Source organism: Oxyura jamaicensis, chromosome 9 (genome assembly GCF_011077185.1).
Source record: "Oxyura jamaicensis isolate SHBP4307 breed ruddy duck chromosome 9, BPBGC_Ojam_1.0, whole genome shotgun sequence".
NCBI lineage: Eukaryota > Metazoa > Chordata > Aves > Anseriformes > Anatidae > Oxyura > Oxyura jamaicensis.
Genome location: NC_048901.1, coordinates 16,432,049 through 16,448,399, shown reverse-complemented (window position 1 = coordinate 16,448,399; position 16,351 = coordinate 16,432,049). Strand labels below are relative to the sequence as shown.

Here is a 16,351-nt window from a genome sequence, read left to right as displayed (position 1 = left end):
GGAAGCCGTTTTAGGAGCTGGCCAGCCCAGAGGGAAGGCTGCGGCTGTCATCTTGACTGAGCTCTGCAGAGGGTGGCTGAGCCATCATGGGCAAACGTGGCAGAAAGATCTGGGGAAAAATCACTTGAATTTAGTGCATGGATGACAACGTGGGAGAAGGTGGGCTGCTGGCTTGACAGGGGAGAGTCACTCATCTGTGGGACTGCTCGCCCACAGCGGCCACCCTGTGTGAGGTCGAGAAGGGCTGGGGTCTGGGGTGCCTCGTTACACACTCTCACTTCTCCAGCATGGCTGTGACTGCAAGTGCTGATCCGTGGTTTTGTTCAGCTCCGCTTCCTGCCCTTTTATTTCTCCTGGCTGCTCCTGCTCCTGCATCATGCCCTGGTTTTAGATGTGGATGGAGGATGTGACTGATCACTGGCAGGGCCTTGGTAAATCTGTCAAGGTGTTGAAGGGAGCAGTGGTATTTGCTGGATACCTGGATTAGTGGTAATGTGAAAACTCCAAGCCACAAGGCTACAGAAGGAAATAAAGAGGTTTTTACTGTGAGGCTGCTGCCCTGGAGGCTGCGGAGGTCCTGTGCAGAGCTACGGCCACCTGGCTTGGGCAGTGTCCTGGGCCAGTCTGTTCTCCTGTTACCTTGGCTGTGCTGGGAGATGAGACCCTTGATCTCTAAAGACTTGATTGAGAGCAGGACCCCAGGCTTGAGAAAAAACAAACAAACAAAACAACAAAACATCTAGATGCAAAATCTTTGACTATCTAAAAATCTAGGGATCTACGTTGGTATCAACTTGAAAAAAATTGAAAAAGTAGTGAATTTTAAGTAGATTTTGCAAAAGCACACTGGGTAAAGAGCAGGTAAACGAACCCATCAGAATTAATTTTTAAAGTGGAAAAAAACCCTGCTGTTGAAAGAGAGATTTAAATTAGAAACAAGTGCTTTGAAGAATAAGCTTCTTATTGTAAACAAATAAAGCTTTTGTAGAAGCATAGAAACAGCCATTTCTTGGTTAATATGCATTCCTCAATTATACTTTAATGGTAATGAAGTGTGGTGGTTGGAAGCTAATAGACTTGGAGGTCTGGAAATTGTGGGCTGGCAGACTCCAGGCTATTCTTTCTGGATAAGTGTGTTGTGTGTCCCAGAGCCACAAATCCTGTGAAGCAATTTTTGCCCCAAAGAAAGAGCAGCTGAAAGAAGCAAGATGAAGCACAAGCCTTCTTGGCAGGTTTTCAGAAGATTAGTGAAAATGTATTTCTTTTATTAGTGTTTTGCTTTCAGGGAATGTGCTTTTTTCACAGAGAAGTATTTACCCACAGCATTTCAATCAAGATCCATAAGACAGGACTCTAACCATGACTGCTGTATTGTCCACAACCCCTCTCATGTGGTTTTTCATGGTCTGATTGTAGGCATGTAAAACTCCCCTGATAACAGATTTATACTTCCTGCGTGTGCTAAGGCCTGGCAAAGAGCTTTGCTTCATTCTGCATTTATTCTCAACTTGCCAACTGTGGTACATGCATGTTCTGACTGGTTCTCACTCTTAAAGAGAGACCTTTAGTTCTGGTTGTAGCTCAAAATTCCTAGTAGGTTTTTCCCCCATTTTTTTTCTTTTTGTTTCACAGTAGAGGTACTTTCTATATATATATGCTTTATTTCTCTAGCAAGCTTTCTGACAATTGCTCAAAATACTCTGTAGAAGTATCCACCCTTATTTCAAGATGGAAAAAGGAAATTCAGAGGCAAGAAAAATCCTTAGTGATGTTATCTATTGCAAATAGGTTAGAAAAAAATGTGAGGTTATACATTAAAATAGTTAGGTTTTAAACTAAATTTGAAAGCTTAACAAAATTTGCTTTGTGTATTGACCATTAGATACTAGTATATCTATTTTACAATAAATGTGGGCATTAAAAATTTATCAGCCTTACCATTACCCTTTATCAGTGGCTCTCCTGGATATAGGTATAAATAGAACATATACAAAACATTTCAAAAAGTCTGAGATTTAATATCCACTTACATTTGCATGCTTGATTTGTATGTATGGTTATTGCTTTTCTAAAAGCATTCATGAAGAATTTGTAGGCGCACACACATCCACAATTGTTTCAGAGAATTAGATGGAGAATTTGTGTGTGGATATGTGTATTTACATTGCATGGAAAATCTTGGCCATAGTTTAAGATACCATTCCTACAAATCCTATGATCCATATTTGATAACTGTAATCTGAATAATAAGAAGGAGAGGATATACACCTACTAAATATGCTTGAGCTTCAAAATGTAATGGGTGGGACAGAAAAAGAGTGGTTGATAACCAAGAGGGAGGGTTAGAGGGCGTGGAAAAAATAATTATTATATGAAATTTAGACTCTTACGAAAAAAACTGGTTGAGCAACCAGCCTTAATAGCTTCCATAGACTATTTTCAATAAAGACAAGCTGGTAAAAGCAGCAGTTAAAATGTTGACAATAAGTCAAGTTTTTATAGCCTTGGTTCTATTTCTTCTAATTATGCAATTTGTTAAGTTGCAACGAGTACGGAGACAACTTCCTCCTGGACCAATCCCTCTCCCAATTCTTGGGACCTTGATACAGCTGAACTTTCAGTTTAATTGTGATCTCCTCATGAAGGTATTTATTTTCGGTTACTCTAATTGTTTAAAAGTCTTTGTAATTTTTAATTTCTTAAGGTGTTTGCTCTGTGAAAACATCTTCTCTCAAAACAGCACTGTTAACATACTTCAGTAGTTTACTGGTCACTGCAATACTGTGCTTATTTGGCAACTGCTGACTTGGTTGACAAAATAAGAAAAAATTATTGCAGCATGAAGTAATTTGCCAGGCTAAGAACACTGGCATTGGAGGTACTGAATAGGTGAAAATCATTCTGATGCTTAAACCTATCACCTTTTAACCCTGAGTTTGACAAATTCATGTGAAACTTAACATCCTTTAAGGTTTAATATCTTTAGGGATAATATATCAGAAATTAAGGTAGGGAAAAAATAGAGTTTTAAGGAATGACTTTCACAGCATAGATTTTTAGCTTTTTGTGCATTGGCAGTCTCTAGCTTAATCAGGAAATAGATACTTAAGATACGCTGTGTGTGTATATGCTTGTTGTACTGATGGATCTAAAAAACAAACAAACAAACCTTCCATTATTATTATTATTATTATTTTTTTGCGGAGTACTCCTCATCTCTATTTCATTGTTGGCTCTCTCAGTGCTTTCATAATTCTCAGTAGACAACTGTATTCTCTTCTGTTGCTGCCATGTGGATGAAGCCTGCCAGTTGTTGTGACCAAGCTGCAGGTTCAGACAGAAAGTAAGAACGTTGTGAGACAGAATGATCTTAATCAAGTTCCAGGACCTAGATATGCAAAGTGAGGGTTGGTAGTCTCTACAAGCTAGTTACTCTTCTGATGTTTCTGTCTCCCCTTTGTGTTACTGTACAAATGATAGAAAAACTCTTAAAATAAATTCCAGAACAGAAGTTATGCATAGAAATTATCCTCTTGGAGAGGGTTCTGGAAGCAGAAGATGATGACTGTTGTGACCGAGCCTTGGCTTGTGTGTTGTAATGAAAGATACCTGAAGTTTGTTGGCATACATTTGTGGCTCTGAAAAGCTGGCATACTTGTCTATTTCCGAAAGTGAATGCTGGAAAATACATTCATACTTTCTCATAGATAGTCGTAGTCTTATGGGAAAGATGGAGAACACGATTCCAGGTTAGGGCTGGTCCCGTAATTAGCATAAAAACAGGTTCATCCTCTGTTTGTTTGTAGTGTGGGGGATTTCACTGGTGCTTTGCTGGCTTCTCTCCCATCTACAGATGGCAAAAATTCACGGCAATGTATTCACCTTATGGTTTGGATGGGCCCCAGTGATCGTACTGAATGGATTTCAAGCAGTTAAGGATGGTATGACCACCCACCCTGAAGATGTTTCCGGGAGGCTAGTATCTCCTTTCTTCAGAGCAATGGCCAAAGGAAAAGGTGTGACTTTTTTTTTTTTTTTTTTTTCCCCCCACCATAAATACTGTACAGAAACATTGTCATGACACAGAGCAGCTCTTCTGTAGCTGGTAACCCTTTCCAACAGTACCATAGTGGCGGGGTTTGTCTGTGTCTATATAACTCTGTCTGCCAGTGCAATGCATCTGGACCATGACCTAAGGTAATAGCTGGTAGTGCTGAAATCTGCCTCCATCAAACCCCAACCCATTGATGCTTTACACTTGAGTATAAAATAGTTTACTTTTTAACTGGGAAAAATACATTAAACACCTACATTAAGAGAATATTTTTAATAAATTGAGATGGTAAAAAATTATGAAGTGTAAGATGAGAACATATGAAGGTGAAACATTATGAAACAACCTTTATTGTAGTTACTGTAGTTGGGATATCAGCTTTTTTTTTTTTTTTTTTAAATCTAATTCCTTAAATATTTCTAATTCAATTTTGTTTCTGTCATTCATTCATGCATTATGCTACATTAAAGATTCTGTTAGTACAGAATGTCTACATTAAAGATCCTGTGAGTGCACAATATTTTTCCTTCTGAAGATACTTGTCACAAAGCCCAAGCACTGTACTTTTCTACCCAATGGACAGGATTTTTTTCCCTGGCTGTGGACAGTCAGAACTCTTTCACCTTTTCTCTTCATGAAAGTCATTACCTGGATGAGGTGAATTCCAAGTGTAGAAGGGAGGCAAGCACTTCATAGAGCACCTAGAGAAGCAGCTCTCGAGCTTTGAAATGTGTTTGTCTTAGGATCAAGCTTAATCTTGCAATTCTTCTTAATGTCCAGCTGACTTTGTCCATTTTGGCTCTGCCCATTTGCTTTCAGCATTTGCCACAGATGTTCCTTTGTGCCTTTGTGTTTATAGGCAATAAGATAGTTTAATTATATTCTGTTGTGTAGTAAATCTTTTAACATAGTCTTTGTCTGTAATAAATATTAGCATGATAAAGAGCTCTTCCTTGAATGGATTTAGGGATTATGTTGGCAACTGGTCACACCTGGAAGCAGCAGAGAAGGTTTGCACTGAAGACTCTACGCAACCTGGGTCTGGGGAAAAGAGGTCTGGAACATCGAGTTCAAGAAGAGGCCCGCTACCTGGTAGAATTCTTTGCAAGTATGAAAGGTATCATTGTGACATATAGTGATTCTTTTCTGTCATTTGTCTGATGTCTTTAGTGTATGAACTACTCTGTCGTGCTCTGAAATCAAGGGCAGCTTCTGTTCCATAAGAGTGTGTTCCAGGTCTTTCAATGTCTATGTGGAATGAACTGAAAAGCCCAGGCCTACATTTTTTTCAAACACAGTGGGAGACTATTTTTGCTCAAACTTATTTATAAAACTACAGAAACAGGGAAGCAAAACTAGTACTTATTTATTATTTATTTCATAGAATCATAGAATGGTTAAGGTGTAAAGTTATCTATGAAGATTGTCTAGTCCAACCCCTTCTCAAAGAGGGGTCAATCACAGCAGGTTGTTGTGGGCTGAGTCAAGCTGGGTATTAAAGTATCTTCAAGGATGGAGACTTCACAACCTGTCTGGGCAATGGTTTCAGTGATCAGTCAGCCTTAGAGTAAAAAAAAATCTTATGTTTAAGCAGAATTTCATATATTTCAATTTCTGCCGATTGCCTCTTGTCCTTTACCTGATGCCACTGAGAGAAGTCTGGATCTGTGTTCTTTATTTCCATCTATCAGGTATTTATACACATTTAAGATACTTCCCTAAGCCAATAAATTCTAAATAGACCCACCTCTCTCAGTCTCTCTTCCATCAGATGCTCCAGTCCCTTAATCGGTGTTGCAGCCCTTCACTAGACTTGTTTCTCTATGTTGATGTCTTTCTTGTACTGGGGAGCTGAAAACTGGACCCAGCATCCCGATGGGTCTCACCAGCGCTGATCAGAGGGAATGGATCACCTCCCTCAGCCTGCATGCAAGGCCTTTCCTAATGCAGCCCAGCTTGATGTTGGCCGCCTTTGCCTCAAGGACACACTGCTTGCTGTTATATGGTGCTGGTTCATAAAGATATGGAAATACTATCAATGCTGATGAGTTAAGTCTTGTAACACCATTTACATACATTCTGTAAAGCAGTGAGTACAATCTTGTCTGCATTACGACATTTTATCCTGATCAACCCAGTTAGGAGTATTTGAGTTAGATTTCCCAATACTGATCATTATGCAAAATGCAAAGTAAATCAGGACGTGCTGTAGCTAGCATTGTGTCAATTAAAATAAATTAAATCCAACTAAATCCCTCGGCTTAAGAACTAGGAGAGATGGAGATATGACCACATGTGCAGGAAAAATAAATCTCCTGAAGTCCAGAACAATAAGTTGCTAATCAGAATTGTGCCTTAGGTGTTGGACAGTTGCATCAGTACAGACATAACTACAGCTGTTTACAGTCATTTATTCTGAAGTAATAAAATTTTATTAGGATTAGTTCTTCAAGTAATCTCTTTAAAATTAGTTGTTATGTTATTGACACAGTTGAAAAGAATTTCTGTCATTTTATCTTACTGAAGGTTGTACATCTCTAGCAAGGTCAGACAAAATATAGTAGCCTTGCATGTATTTGTGTTTTTGCTGACTAAGTTTTTCTGTTTTCTCACAGTTCTCAGATTCCCTTTGATCTCACGGTGTTTTCAGTCACTCACATGCTTGAGACCTATTTTGAATTTCCAGACAGAAAATCTGCATAGATATTTTTTCCCACCTCTAGTTTTGCTCAATTGTATTGCAAAATATTTTAGCAGTCTGGCATTTCTTTAGGGTGCAGAACACATTCCTGGGATATTGGGATTGCGCCATAGCTGTGAAAAATCAGTAGGATACTACAGTTTTGTAACAAGGTTGCTGCTTCTAGGTGAAATGCAATGCTTGCTTGAAAGTTCTTTAGGTAACCTATAATGTTCTCTCATTTCACTAAAGCAGAATATGAGACATTCAAGTGACATTTGTTGTTATGGTTGCAGAAAATCCCCTGGATCCTTCTTTCCCTCTCGTTCATTCCGTCTCAAATGTGATTTGTGCTGTCGTTTTTGGACATCGCTTCTCCAGAGAGGATGAAACCTTCCGTGAGCTGATTAGAGCCACAGAGCATCTATTCAAATTTGGAGGCAGCTTTATTCATCATGTAAGCAAATGATCTGTTGTCTTTGTCTGAATATGGTAGAAAGCAAGAAATGCAGATTCAGGAGGTGGCTGTTAGACATAACAGTTTTAGAATGGGTGAGTGATGTCCCATGCAGCTTTACTGGGCCCTGCACTGTCTCCAGATGTGATGGTAATGTACTACATACCAGCCTTGGTCATTTGTGTTCATTGTCCCATGTCTGAGTACTGTGGTAAGGTAGTTTGCTCCTACATCTTTGCAGCAAGGTAGAATCTGATGTACTACTCCTGGGTAATATTTGTTGCTCAGTTGCTCAACCCTCGTGCACAACAGAGGCCTGCCTTGGGCATCATGATTCTTAAATACTGAATGCAATCTGGGCAGCCATATATGACTAGTCAGACCACAGTTGTACGTAAGGTTTCTGAACAGACTTTCAAAGAAAACAAAACAAAACAAAACAAACAAACAAACAAACAAACAAAAACTAACACCACAGTGATGGGACTAAAGAGGATTTTTTTAATGAAAATTTAAGGGCTAGACTCTACTACCTTTCTGTGATAAGGCAATGATTAACTGATAAATGCCTGACAGTAAGAATTGCTTATTCAAAAACACAAAGTATAGTTTCTCTAACTCAGCCAGCCTCCAGTGAATACCTAATAAAGTCCTTTCTGGGAGAAAAGTGCTATCTAGGAAAGTACAAACAAGATAAGCTCAGCAAAATGAAGACTGAGAAAAAACTTCTGCTGATAAACAAATTAGGGGAGGATATTCTGAGCAGGAAAATAATTACCAAGAGAAAATACACTGAAGATGCAAGAACTATGTATACAAATAACCCAGGCATAAACATATGCTGAAAATCAGAATGATCTTTCTAGCTTTAAGAGTAGCTGGAAAACAACTATTGTTAGGCCAGATTTTCCTAAACAGTAAAAGAAGGATAAAATTCATCTGGTTGTGTCAGTTAACCCTGTCTTCTTTAGAGAGCACTCAAAATTTCATGTATCTATTTCTCAACTTTTCTAGGTTTCAGATGGGTAGTAGATGTTTCAAGTTTTATTGAGGACTCTTTAAGATCTCTTTTGGTAGAGACTGCTTTGGGGAAATAACGAGTTTGTATAGCCAGCACTTTTGGGGATGCCCTTGCACGTCCTGGTGAGATGAAAGGGCAGTTTGCAATGGCTTTGCTTCTTCATTTCCTGGTATTCTCCACTGGAGGGCAGGACCTCACTTTTAAAATGCCTGAACGTAGTTTATTCCAATTTAATACACGAGTTGAATAATTGAATAAATGGATACAGTTCGTTCTAATTATAATCATTCTAATTTGGCTGTTGGCTGAGCTTGAAAGCCTTTGTAACTCTGAATCTTACTATTAACACAGCCAGAAATTATATAGTATGCTGTTTCCCAACTTGAAAACATAAGTATACTCTTTCTCAGAATATTTTACTAACGATGCCAAAAGCACATGCTAACATGAATATTAACTTCTCTTTTTAGTAGGTCTAAAATGCATTTTCTAGTGACAGGGTCTTTGTGGTACCTCTTGTATGTCACTCCTGCAGCTGTATGAAATCTTCCCCTGGCTGATGTGCCGTCTCCCCGGTCCTCATAAGAAGGCATTGTCTTGCTACGATGTCCTGAGCACTTTTACAAGGAGAGAGATCAGAAACCACAAGGAGAGTGAGATACCAGATGAACCGCAGGATTTCATTGACTTTTACCTAGCTCACATTGAAAAAGTAAGTGTTTGTTCTGCTTGATTGTACATTCATAGGGTATAAATTGAGGTAGATCATTAAATCATCCCATCTGAGCCCTTTTATCACAATCTATCACCTGCCGTGGACATCCTATTGTGAATCCAGTAACCTGACACTTGCTAAATCCTTTCTGGTTATTGATTTGCTGCATCACCTTACAATTCTTTCACTAAAGGGTGGGTTAACATACCACATTTTTTTCTCAGTGGCACAAGTTTACAGAATTATTTGTGGCCTACATGGAAGAATACTGAATTTGGAAGCAGACCACAGGAGAGCTGGGAAAGGGTTGGGATGTTCTGGGTAGGATATTTGGCTGGTAAGGGTTTACCAAGACAGGTTACTACAAGGGGTCAATTGGATTTTGAGATCATTGTGTAGGGAATCTAGGAGTCAGCAGTGTTTCAGATCAGCCTGGAGAAGGGGAGAGTGCAAGAGGTCAGTGAAATTTCAAGCATGCAAAGAGAACCAGGATAAGTTATTGCATTTTGGGTATGTAGGCATAGTGGAGGGATGTGGGCATCAGTAGGGTTTTGAAAGGCTGTAGAAGGCTTGTATAAGCTGTGAATGGTATCTCTCCTTCTTCTTGACTTTCCCATGGTGACTTTTTTCTTTGATTTTCTTGGGAACCAGATCCCCTTCTTAATCCCTGGACTAGCAGCTACCCTTCCCAGCTGCAGCTCCTTCTGCCTTTACTTTTTTGTTCTCCTTATCCCCCCTACAACAGGCCATATTCTTCCTCCTGTTCTGCTTAGTGATATGAAGAAAAAGGAGAAACAGGAGTTGGCAAGATGAGACAGGTGTGACAGGGGGGCTGACACGGCAAGCATGGCCTAGAGATCCAAATGAGATCTCCAGGGTGGGAGTATCTATTCTTGCATCCCCTGCATGTGGGAGTAGTGGCTGCTCCTGGGTGGCAGTACTTCCCTGCAGGGATGGCTGGTGCCCCTTGCACCACAATTGTGTGCTGGTTGCAGCAGTAAAGGCAATGCAGGCTTATCAGGCTGTAAGCACCCACCCATCCATCATCTCCTCCTGGCACACCAGAAACTGGTCTGCTGCCCTGGGCTGTTGCCTGCCTTGTATAGTCCCTTGAGATGTCTCTGCTGCTGTGCTCATCACACTGCAGAGATGTGCATCCAGGGAAGAATCTTTGTTAGCTGGTTCTCTTGGCCAGCTCTTTGGTCTTCTAACATGTGTCTTCTGAATACTTCATGATGCCTGATTTCTTATTGTGGAGAACAAAAGCAACTATTGTGTGGAACTCCAAGTATATTGCTACTGTGGAATTGTCACTGTTGTCCAAGCTGGTAATTCCATCAAAGAAACAAATCAGATCCCCTTGCCAAGACTGGTTTTCTGTACAGTGATAAATAGTATTAATTTGTATTTCTGTCTGGTATTTCTTTATTAACTGATTCGTACATCAGCTGGTATATATATATATATATATATTTTCTAGAGTGGACGTCAGCCTAACTGGCTTTTAGTTCTTTGGATCCTCTTGCTTTCATTTTTTCAATACTGGCACAATTTTAACACATCTGGTCTTCTGAGGCGTTTAACTGCTTCTAAAGTCTTTCAATGATGTTGCAAGATTTATGAAACCTGAACCTCAGTGGACCAGAAATTGTTTTAGTGAACTCTTTTGGGACTCTGCTGGGTGAAAATCATCCAAGTTTATTTATTAAAAAAATAAAAAATAAAGAGCTGTCTGTAGTAGATATGTAGGAGCAATACAGAAAGACTAGATGATATTAAAACAGAAAAAATGTCCTTCCCTCTTTCTGTTTTGCTCCACTGGAAAAAGAAAGGTTCAAGATCCCTGAGCATAACCTCTCTAAATGTAGACAATGAATTCTTGAAAATTATAACAATGTTCTTTCCTGATTTCATCATACATATGCATGTCCTTGCACTTCTAACTGCAAACTGTAAAAGCCCAGAGCAGCTGTACACAAGTCATTGTGGCCCTCCAGTGGGGCTGAAGCCTGAAGACTACAGGTTAAGAACCATTACTTTTGACAACCTGGAGCTCTTTACCTGGTCACGGTATTTCTTGTTAGAAAAGGTAAGGGATGGAATATGACAGGAAGCCTGATGACATATTGGTACACGTCTTCAGAGGAACACCTATTTATGAAGCATTCCAAATGAACTACTATTTGCACAAGTAATCCAACAATATTTTTTTCTGTAAATAAACATAATCTAGCTTCATGATCATGAGTGGGGTAAACACACCTTGCCCAGTTGTGAAATGTTAGCTTTTTGTAGTAACAATCGTCTTTGGTGTCTGATGTTTTTATCAGTCTCTCCGTTGTACTAGAGGCAAAGCACAATGCAGCTTGGAACTGGTGATAACATCACATTGAATCCTATTCTGATTTTCATAACTTTTATGAGTAAATCTCTACTTTTTCTTATTGTCTGCAGTCCAAAGATGAACCCAGGTCTACCTACAATGACGAAAACATGGTTTATTCTATAAATGACCTTTTCTTGGGTGGATCGGAGACAACAAGCACTACTTTGAACTGGGGTCTGATCTATATGGTGGCAAATCCAGACATCCAAGGTAAGAGCAAGTGGATAAGCATATCACATGATGCAATAGAACAGCGCATTTATAATGTTTTAAAGGATCAGAGATTATTCCTAGGCACTGATATATAGTGGCATGTGGACCTTTTTATACTGGTAGATCTGTGCTAGACAGCATTGGTAGATCCAGAGTTTCTGTATGCAAGCTCTTACAGCAGCTGCAGCCATAAGGCAGTTGCCAGAAAGAGTTAACAGTTTAGGAAGTAGGGATATGTATAGGAGGTTGTGGCTAATTGAGATGTAGGGGTTGAGGTCTTTGGAGGAATGAAGATTGTGGTAAGATTTTCAATGCAGGAGGAGGGCTGGAGTTGCTCTTTGGGAAGCCAGAGGGCTTGCACGCATTCCTGGAAGGAACAGTGGCCACTGCTGCACCCACTGGTGAGCTGCTGATGGTATTTCAGGAAACTGAGTTGGGTCCTGTCTCATACAGCAGTAAACACGACTGATGGCTGAAAACAACAAACCAGAAACTGACGTGTCTTTGGGAACTTTGGTACTGCTTTGTGTTGGCCAAGTAGCAGAACTGGGGGCTACAGTGAGTCCTGCCCTTCTGTGTACTCTGTAGGCAAGAGAAGAAGTAAAGACAATCAGCTAAAGCTCAACTGGCAGCTTTTTATTTTGTTTATCAGTCCATTTCTGAGCCCAAGGTATCAGGGTGTCAATTTAATCGGCGATTAAATTAACTCTGTAATGTATTTGAGTTTCTTGCAACAGAATGATTCCAGGTGGGAGGGGAATTTGATGGCTTATCTGTTACATCTATGTATATCTTAGTTCATTTTTAAGTTTGTCTTTTAAATATCACTCACTTTCATAGAGCACTAAATGAAAACCAAAGAGAGAATCATTTCTTATGCTGGATAACAGAAAACCCATCGTTAGATAGCAGAATATGTACAAATACCCAGAGAAGAATAGGATTTTAAATGGAGAAAAGAGATGAAGATAAGAAAAATTGCTTAACATCTAGCTGTCAGACAAGAAGGTTTACTTAATCTCATGTTATTGCATGTTTATTATCACCTGCTGTAATTAAGGTTATGAAAGTGCTGACTTACCTAAATAATTTCACTTATCTAAATATAACACCCTGCACATCCTTGGGAAAGCAGGGTGTGTGCAGAATGATCCATCCCTGGTTTCTTGAGTCATACATGTCATCTAGACTCTTGTAATGAACAGACACCAGTACATCTGTTCTCCATTAATTGCTGTCTTCTTTTTGAACCCATTCATACTTTTGCCTACATTGACACCCGGTGACAATGTAATACAGATCCATGATGTACCAGACAGAAATGTTTGTCTTTTTGCCTAATTATTGAAGTGGGCTCTCCTTGTTCTCTAAACTACAGGAACAGAGAAGCATGCTTATAGGTTTGCAGTTACTGATCTCTTCAAACTCTTCTGAATCCTGAAGTAGCCATGTGCTTGATTTTGTAAGATGGCTGTTCGTAGAAAAAAATTAACTTTGTTTTAAAAATCTTTCTGAGTATGTATTTTAAATTCCCCAAAGTTCCTATCTGTTGTCAGGATCTGCCTAACCTGGTTTTGTGACAGGCTGCTGGCAGTTACTGAGCAGGCTTCATGTGAATGAGCACAAAAGGAGCAATGCAGAATGGGCTACTGTGCATTTTAGTGCTGCTTTAAAGGCCCTGGAAAAAGACTGGATGATTTATAAATCTAAGGCATTTTCTTATGTGTGTGCTGCTTTTCTTGAAGTTTAGAGAACAAAATTTATAATTCTGTTAATTCTCCCAACACTTCTGTGACAGAAGTAATTTAAATTGTATTATTCTTGACAAACTGACATGTGCCAAGAAGCAGATCTCATATTTTTGAAGGGATTTGGACATTGTTCTAGTTGGCATTGCTTCACTTAACACGTCCTGCATAAGACCCATTTTGTTTTAACAGGAATTAGTCTCTTAAGGCCCAGGTTCACCTCACTTGAATTCCAGACAGCTCTGATCTTACTGGCTGTAAGTGCCTGAGGCACCTAGCCAAAGGAAAACACAAAGATAAATCAGTTATCTACTGCATTTAAGCATTAGTGAGGCAACACTTAGTTTTAAAATTCTGAGCAACAAATGTCTTTTCTTAACATACCATCAAATAACATCAGACCCAGAAGCAGAGCTTCTCATGTTTCAGGTGTTGGAACACCTCACTAACCTTATTTGCTTTATTTATGTTTTTACATTATTTTTGTTGCTCTCTCAGTAGTTCCAAATGGAAAATGTATTGAAAATGGCAGTAGTGAAAATACTTCTTACATTTTTCCACCTGAAATGGTGACTATTTCTCCACAGAGAAAGTGCAGAAGGAGCTGGATGCTGTTCTGGGTCCTTCCCAGTTAATCTGCTACGAGGATCGGAGAAAACTGCCCTACACAAATGCCGTGGTTCATGAGATCCAGCGCTTCAGCAATATCATTTCGGTTGGCATGCCCAGAGTCTGTGTGAGGAACACAACATTGCTGGGTTTTCCCCTCAAAAAGGTATAGTTTCTCACAGTTGCTACAGACTTTCCCTGTGTAAGCAGAGCGAGGTGCAGATTCACATCTATTTGTACCAAGGTGTTTCCCTCAACAGGAATGGGGTTAGGAACCTCTGGGTGAGATTCTGAACAGGGAGAAGGACAAGAAACCACCTACCTACCAGGCTGTGATGAGTGACACTGCTCTTGGGAGAGGGTTATTGGTGTGAAAGATGCCAATGGGTGGAAGAGGGGTTTTTAGGAAATGTTTCTACAAACTGATGAAACCTTAGAGATTGATCCTGAAGGATACTGTGATTGATTTTATGCTGATAAGGCATTGGTAAGATTTGACTGAATTTTTGTCTGTGAGAAGCCCATAGAGGATCAAGGAAAAAGGTTTGCAACTAGCTTTCATCAAAGAGACTAAATCACAGAAACCTCTAATATTAGAAGTGAAAATGGTAAAAATGTTATTCTATTGACATGGCCACTTCCACTCTTAGGCTTGGACTGATATTTTGAATGTAAACTTCTTTCCATTGCTCACAGTTCTTCGCTTCCTGCTGGGGAAATGAACTTACTAGCCTACAACACTGAACACTGAAAATAAACAATGACTAATGATTGTCCCACCTGTCAGTTTCTGGCTGCTGGGGGAAGATTGACAGCCAGAAATGAATTAGTGTTTTTCCACTTTCAGGGCAGCATAGTTCTTCCAAATATTGCTTCTTCTTTGTATGACCCTGAGCACTGGGAAACACCTCGACAGTTCAACCCTGGCCATTTCTTGGATAAGGATGGAAACTTTGAGAGCCAAGAAGCCTTTTTACCATTCTCAATAGGTAAATTTACCAACAGCATGAATTTGAATGGTTTGAGTTGGGACTGTATAATTAAGATGTCTAGTAAAAACCTTTCGGTCATCTCTTACAAGTGTCTTTGTGAAAACAGTGATAAAATCAAGATGATTATTTTCAGTAACATTTCCCAATCCAACTGTAAACATCTACTAAAAATTCTACTGAGCAACTAATTATATGGAAAACCAGAGACATAATGAGAAATGTATACATCTAACCTGCCCTGTTTTTGGAAGGAAACTCTCTGCTAGTAATTATGGTTATTCATCTGAAGCATACATTTCAACTCCAGGCATATATTTGAAAAGCACTTGTAAGCAGCTGTGCTGCTGCTTTATGCATAAAAAACTGGAGCATATCTCCCAGAAGAACATTTCTTTATTCTTCATTTACATGACCAAATGAATTTCTTTTAGGCTGTCAGTCAGATAAAGGTAAGGTTTTTGAGGTAATTGAAGCAAACCTCACAGCAGAACGGGTGCTCAGATATCTACAGCTGTAGATAGGATTCTCTGAAAGAAAATTTTGTGTCATTGATTGCAATAAGTTCTAAAGTAATTCCAGACTCAGCAAAAATATGTTTGCTTTGTGTGAGAATGTCCTTTCCCTCTTCCTTCTGCAGGGCACCGAGTGTGTTTGGGGGAGCACCTAGCAAGGACCGAGCTCTTCATTTTCTTTGCCAACCTGCTGCGGGCGTTCACCTTCCGGCTTCCCGAGGGGGTGACAAAGATCAACACAGAGCCCATTCTGGGGGGCACGCTGCAGCCCCACCCATACAAGGTCTGTGCCATTCCACGCTAGGCTGCAGCACACCACAGACAACCTGCTAAGCAATCTTACTTTTGTGAATATGTTACATGAGACCATGGTCTCATATAACATGTAATTTTTTCTGGCTCCAGAAGTGCCCCCTTTGTCTACAGCAGATGATTTTTTTCAGACCTGTTACGTGTTCTTGAAGATGATCTCTTTTTTAATTGAAATTATTCTTTTGCTCTGGAGCACACCATTGTTCTCAGCCTTGAAGACATCATGAAGTGTTGCTGTCCATATAGGCAGATTTACAGACGTACACTGGTGAGCAAATGATAAAACTGACTGCAGACTTCGAAAATTAAATTGTTAGCACTGAGTTATCCTGTTGTTAAAACCAATGTAGTCTGGAAAACCATATGTGGAAAATGCTGTCTCTTCATATTACTATCATCATTCATAACATGTTGGTCAACTTTTTGTTGATGGTCACTAATAAAGAATAAGAAGGAAAAAAATAGCAGCTGTTTTTATTTATGAATTATTTACAGTTCACTGTGAATTTCGAGATTTGAGCCAACATATATATATATATATATAAATGGTGTCTTTAAATCTGCCAGAGATTATTTGGTGGGAGTACAGCAGAGAAAAGGTGCAGGCTAAACTCTGTCACAGAGTGAAGATTCAGAGAGATTTCTTTTAGGG

General features: G+C 39.5%; 1 protein-coding gene across 1 annotated transcript; it reads left to right on the top strand.

Annotated features, from left to right (window-relative positions):
* The first annotated feature begins 16 nt into the window (after positions 1 to 16).
* On the top strand, positions 17 to 16,161 carry LOC118171732 (cytochrome P450 2J6-like). Its single transcript, XM_035335098.1, has 9 exons — positions 17 to 2,645; positions 3,854 to 4,016; positions 5,022 to 5,171; positions 7,031 to 7,191; positions 8,748 to 8,924; positions 11,382 to 11,523; positions 13,862 to 14,049; positions 14,731 to 14,872; positions 15,513 to 16,161. The coding sequence occupies exons 1-9, from the start codon at positions 2,475 to 2,477 to the stop codon at positions 15,689 to 15,691; spliced, it is 1,473 nt and encodes a 490-aa protein (XP_035190989.1). The 5' UTR covers positions 17 to 2,474; the 3' UTR covers positions 15,692 to 16,161.
* Positions 16,162 to 16,351: the final 190 nt, after the last annotated feature.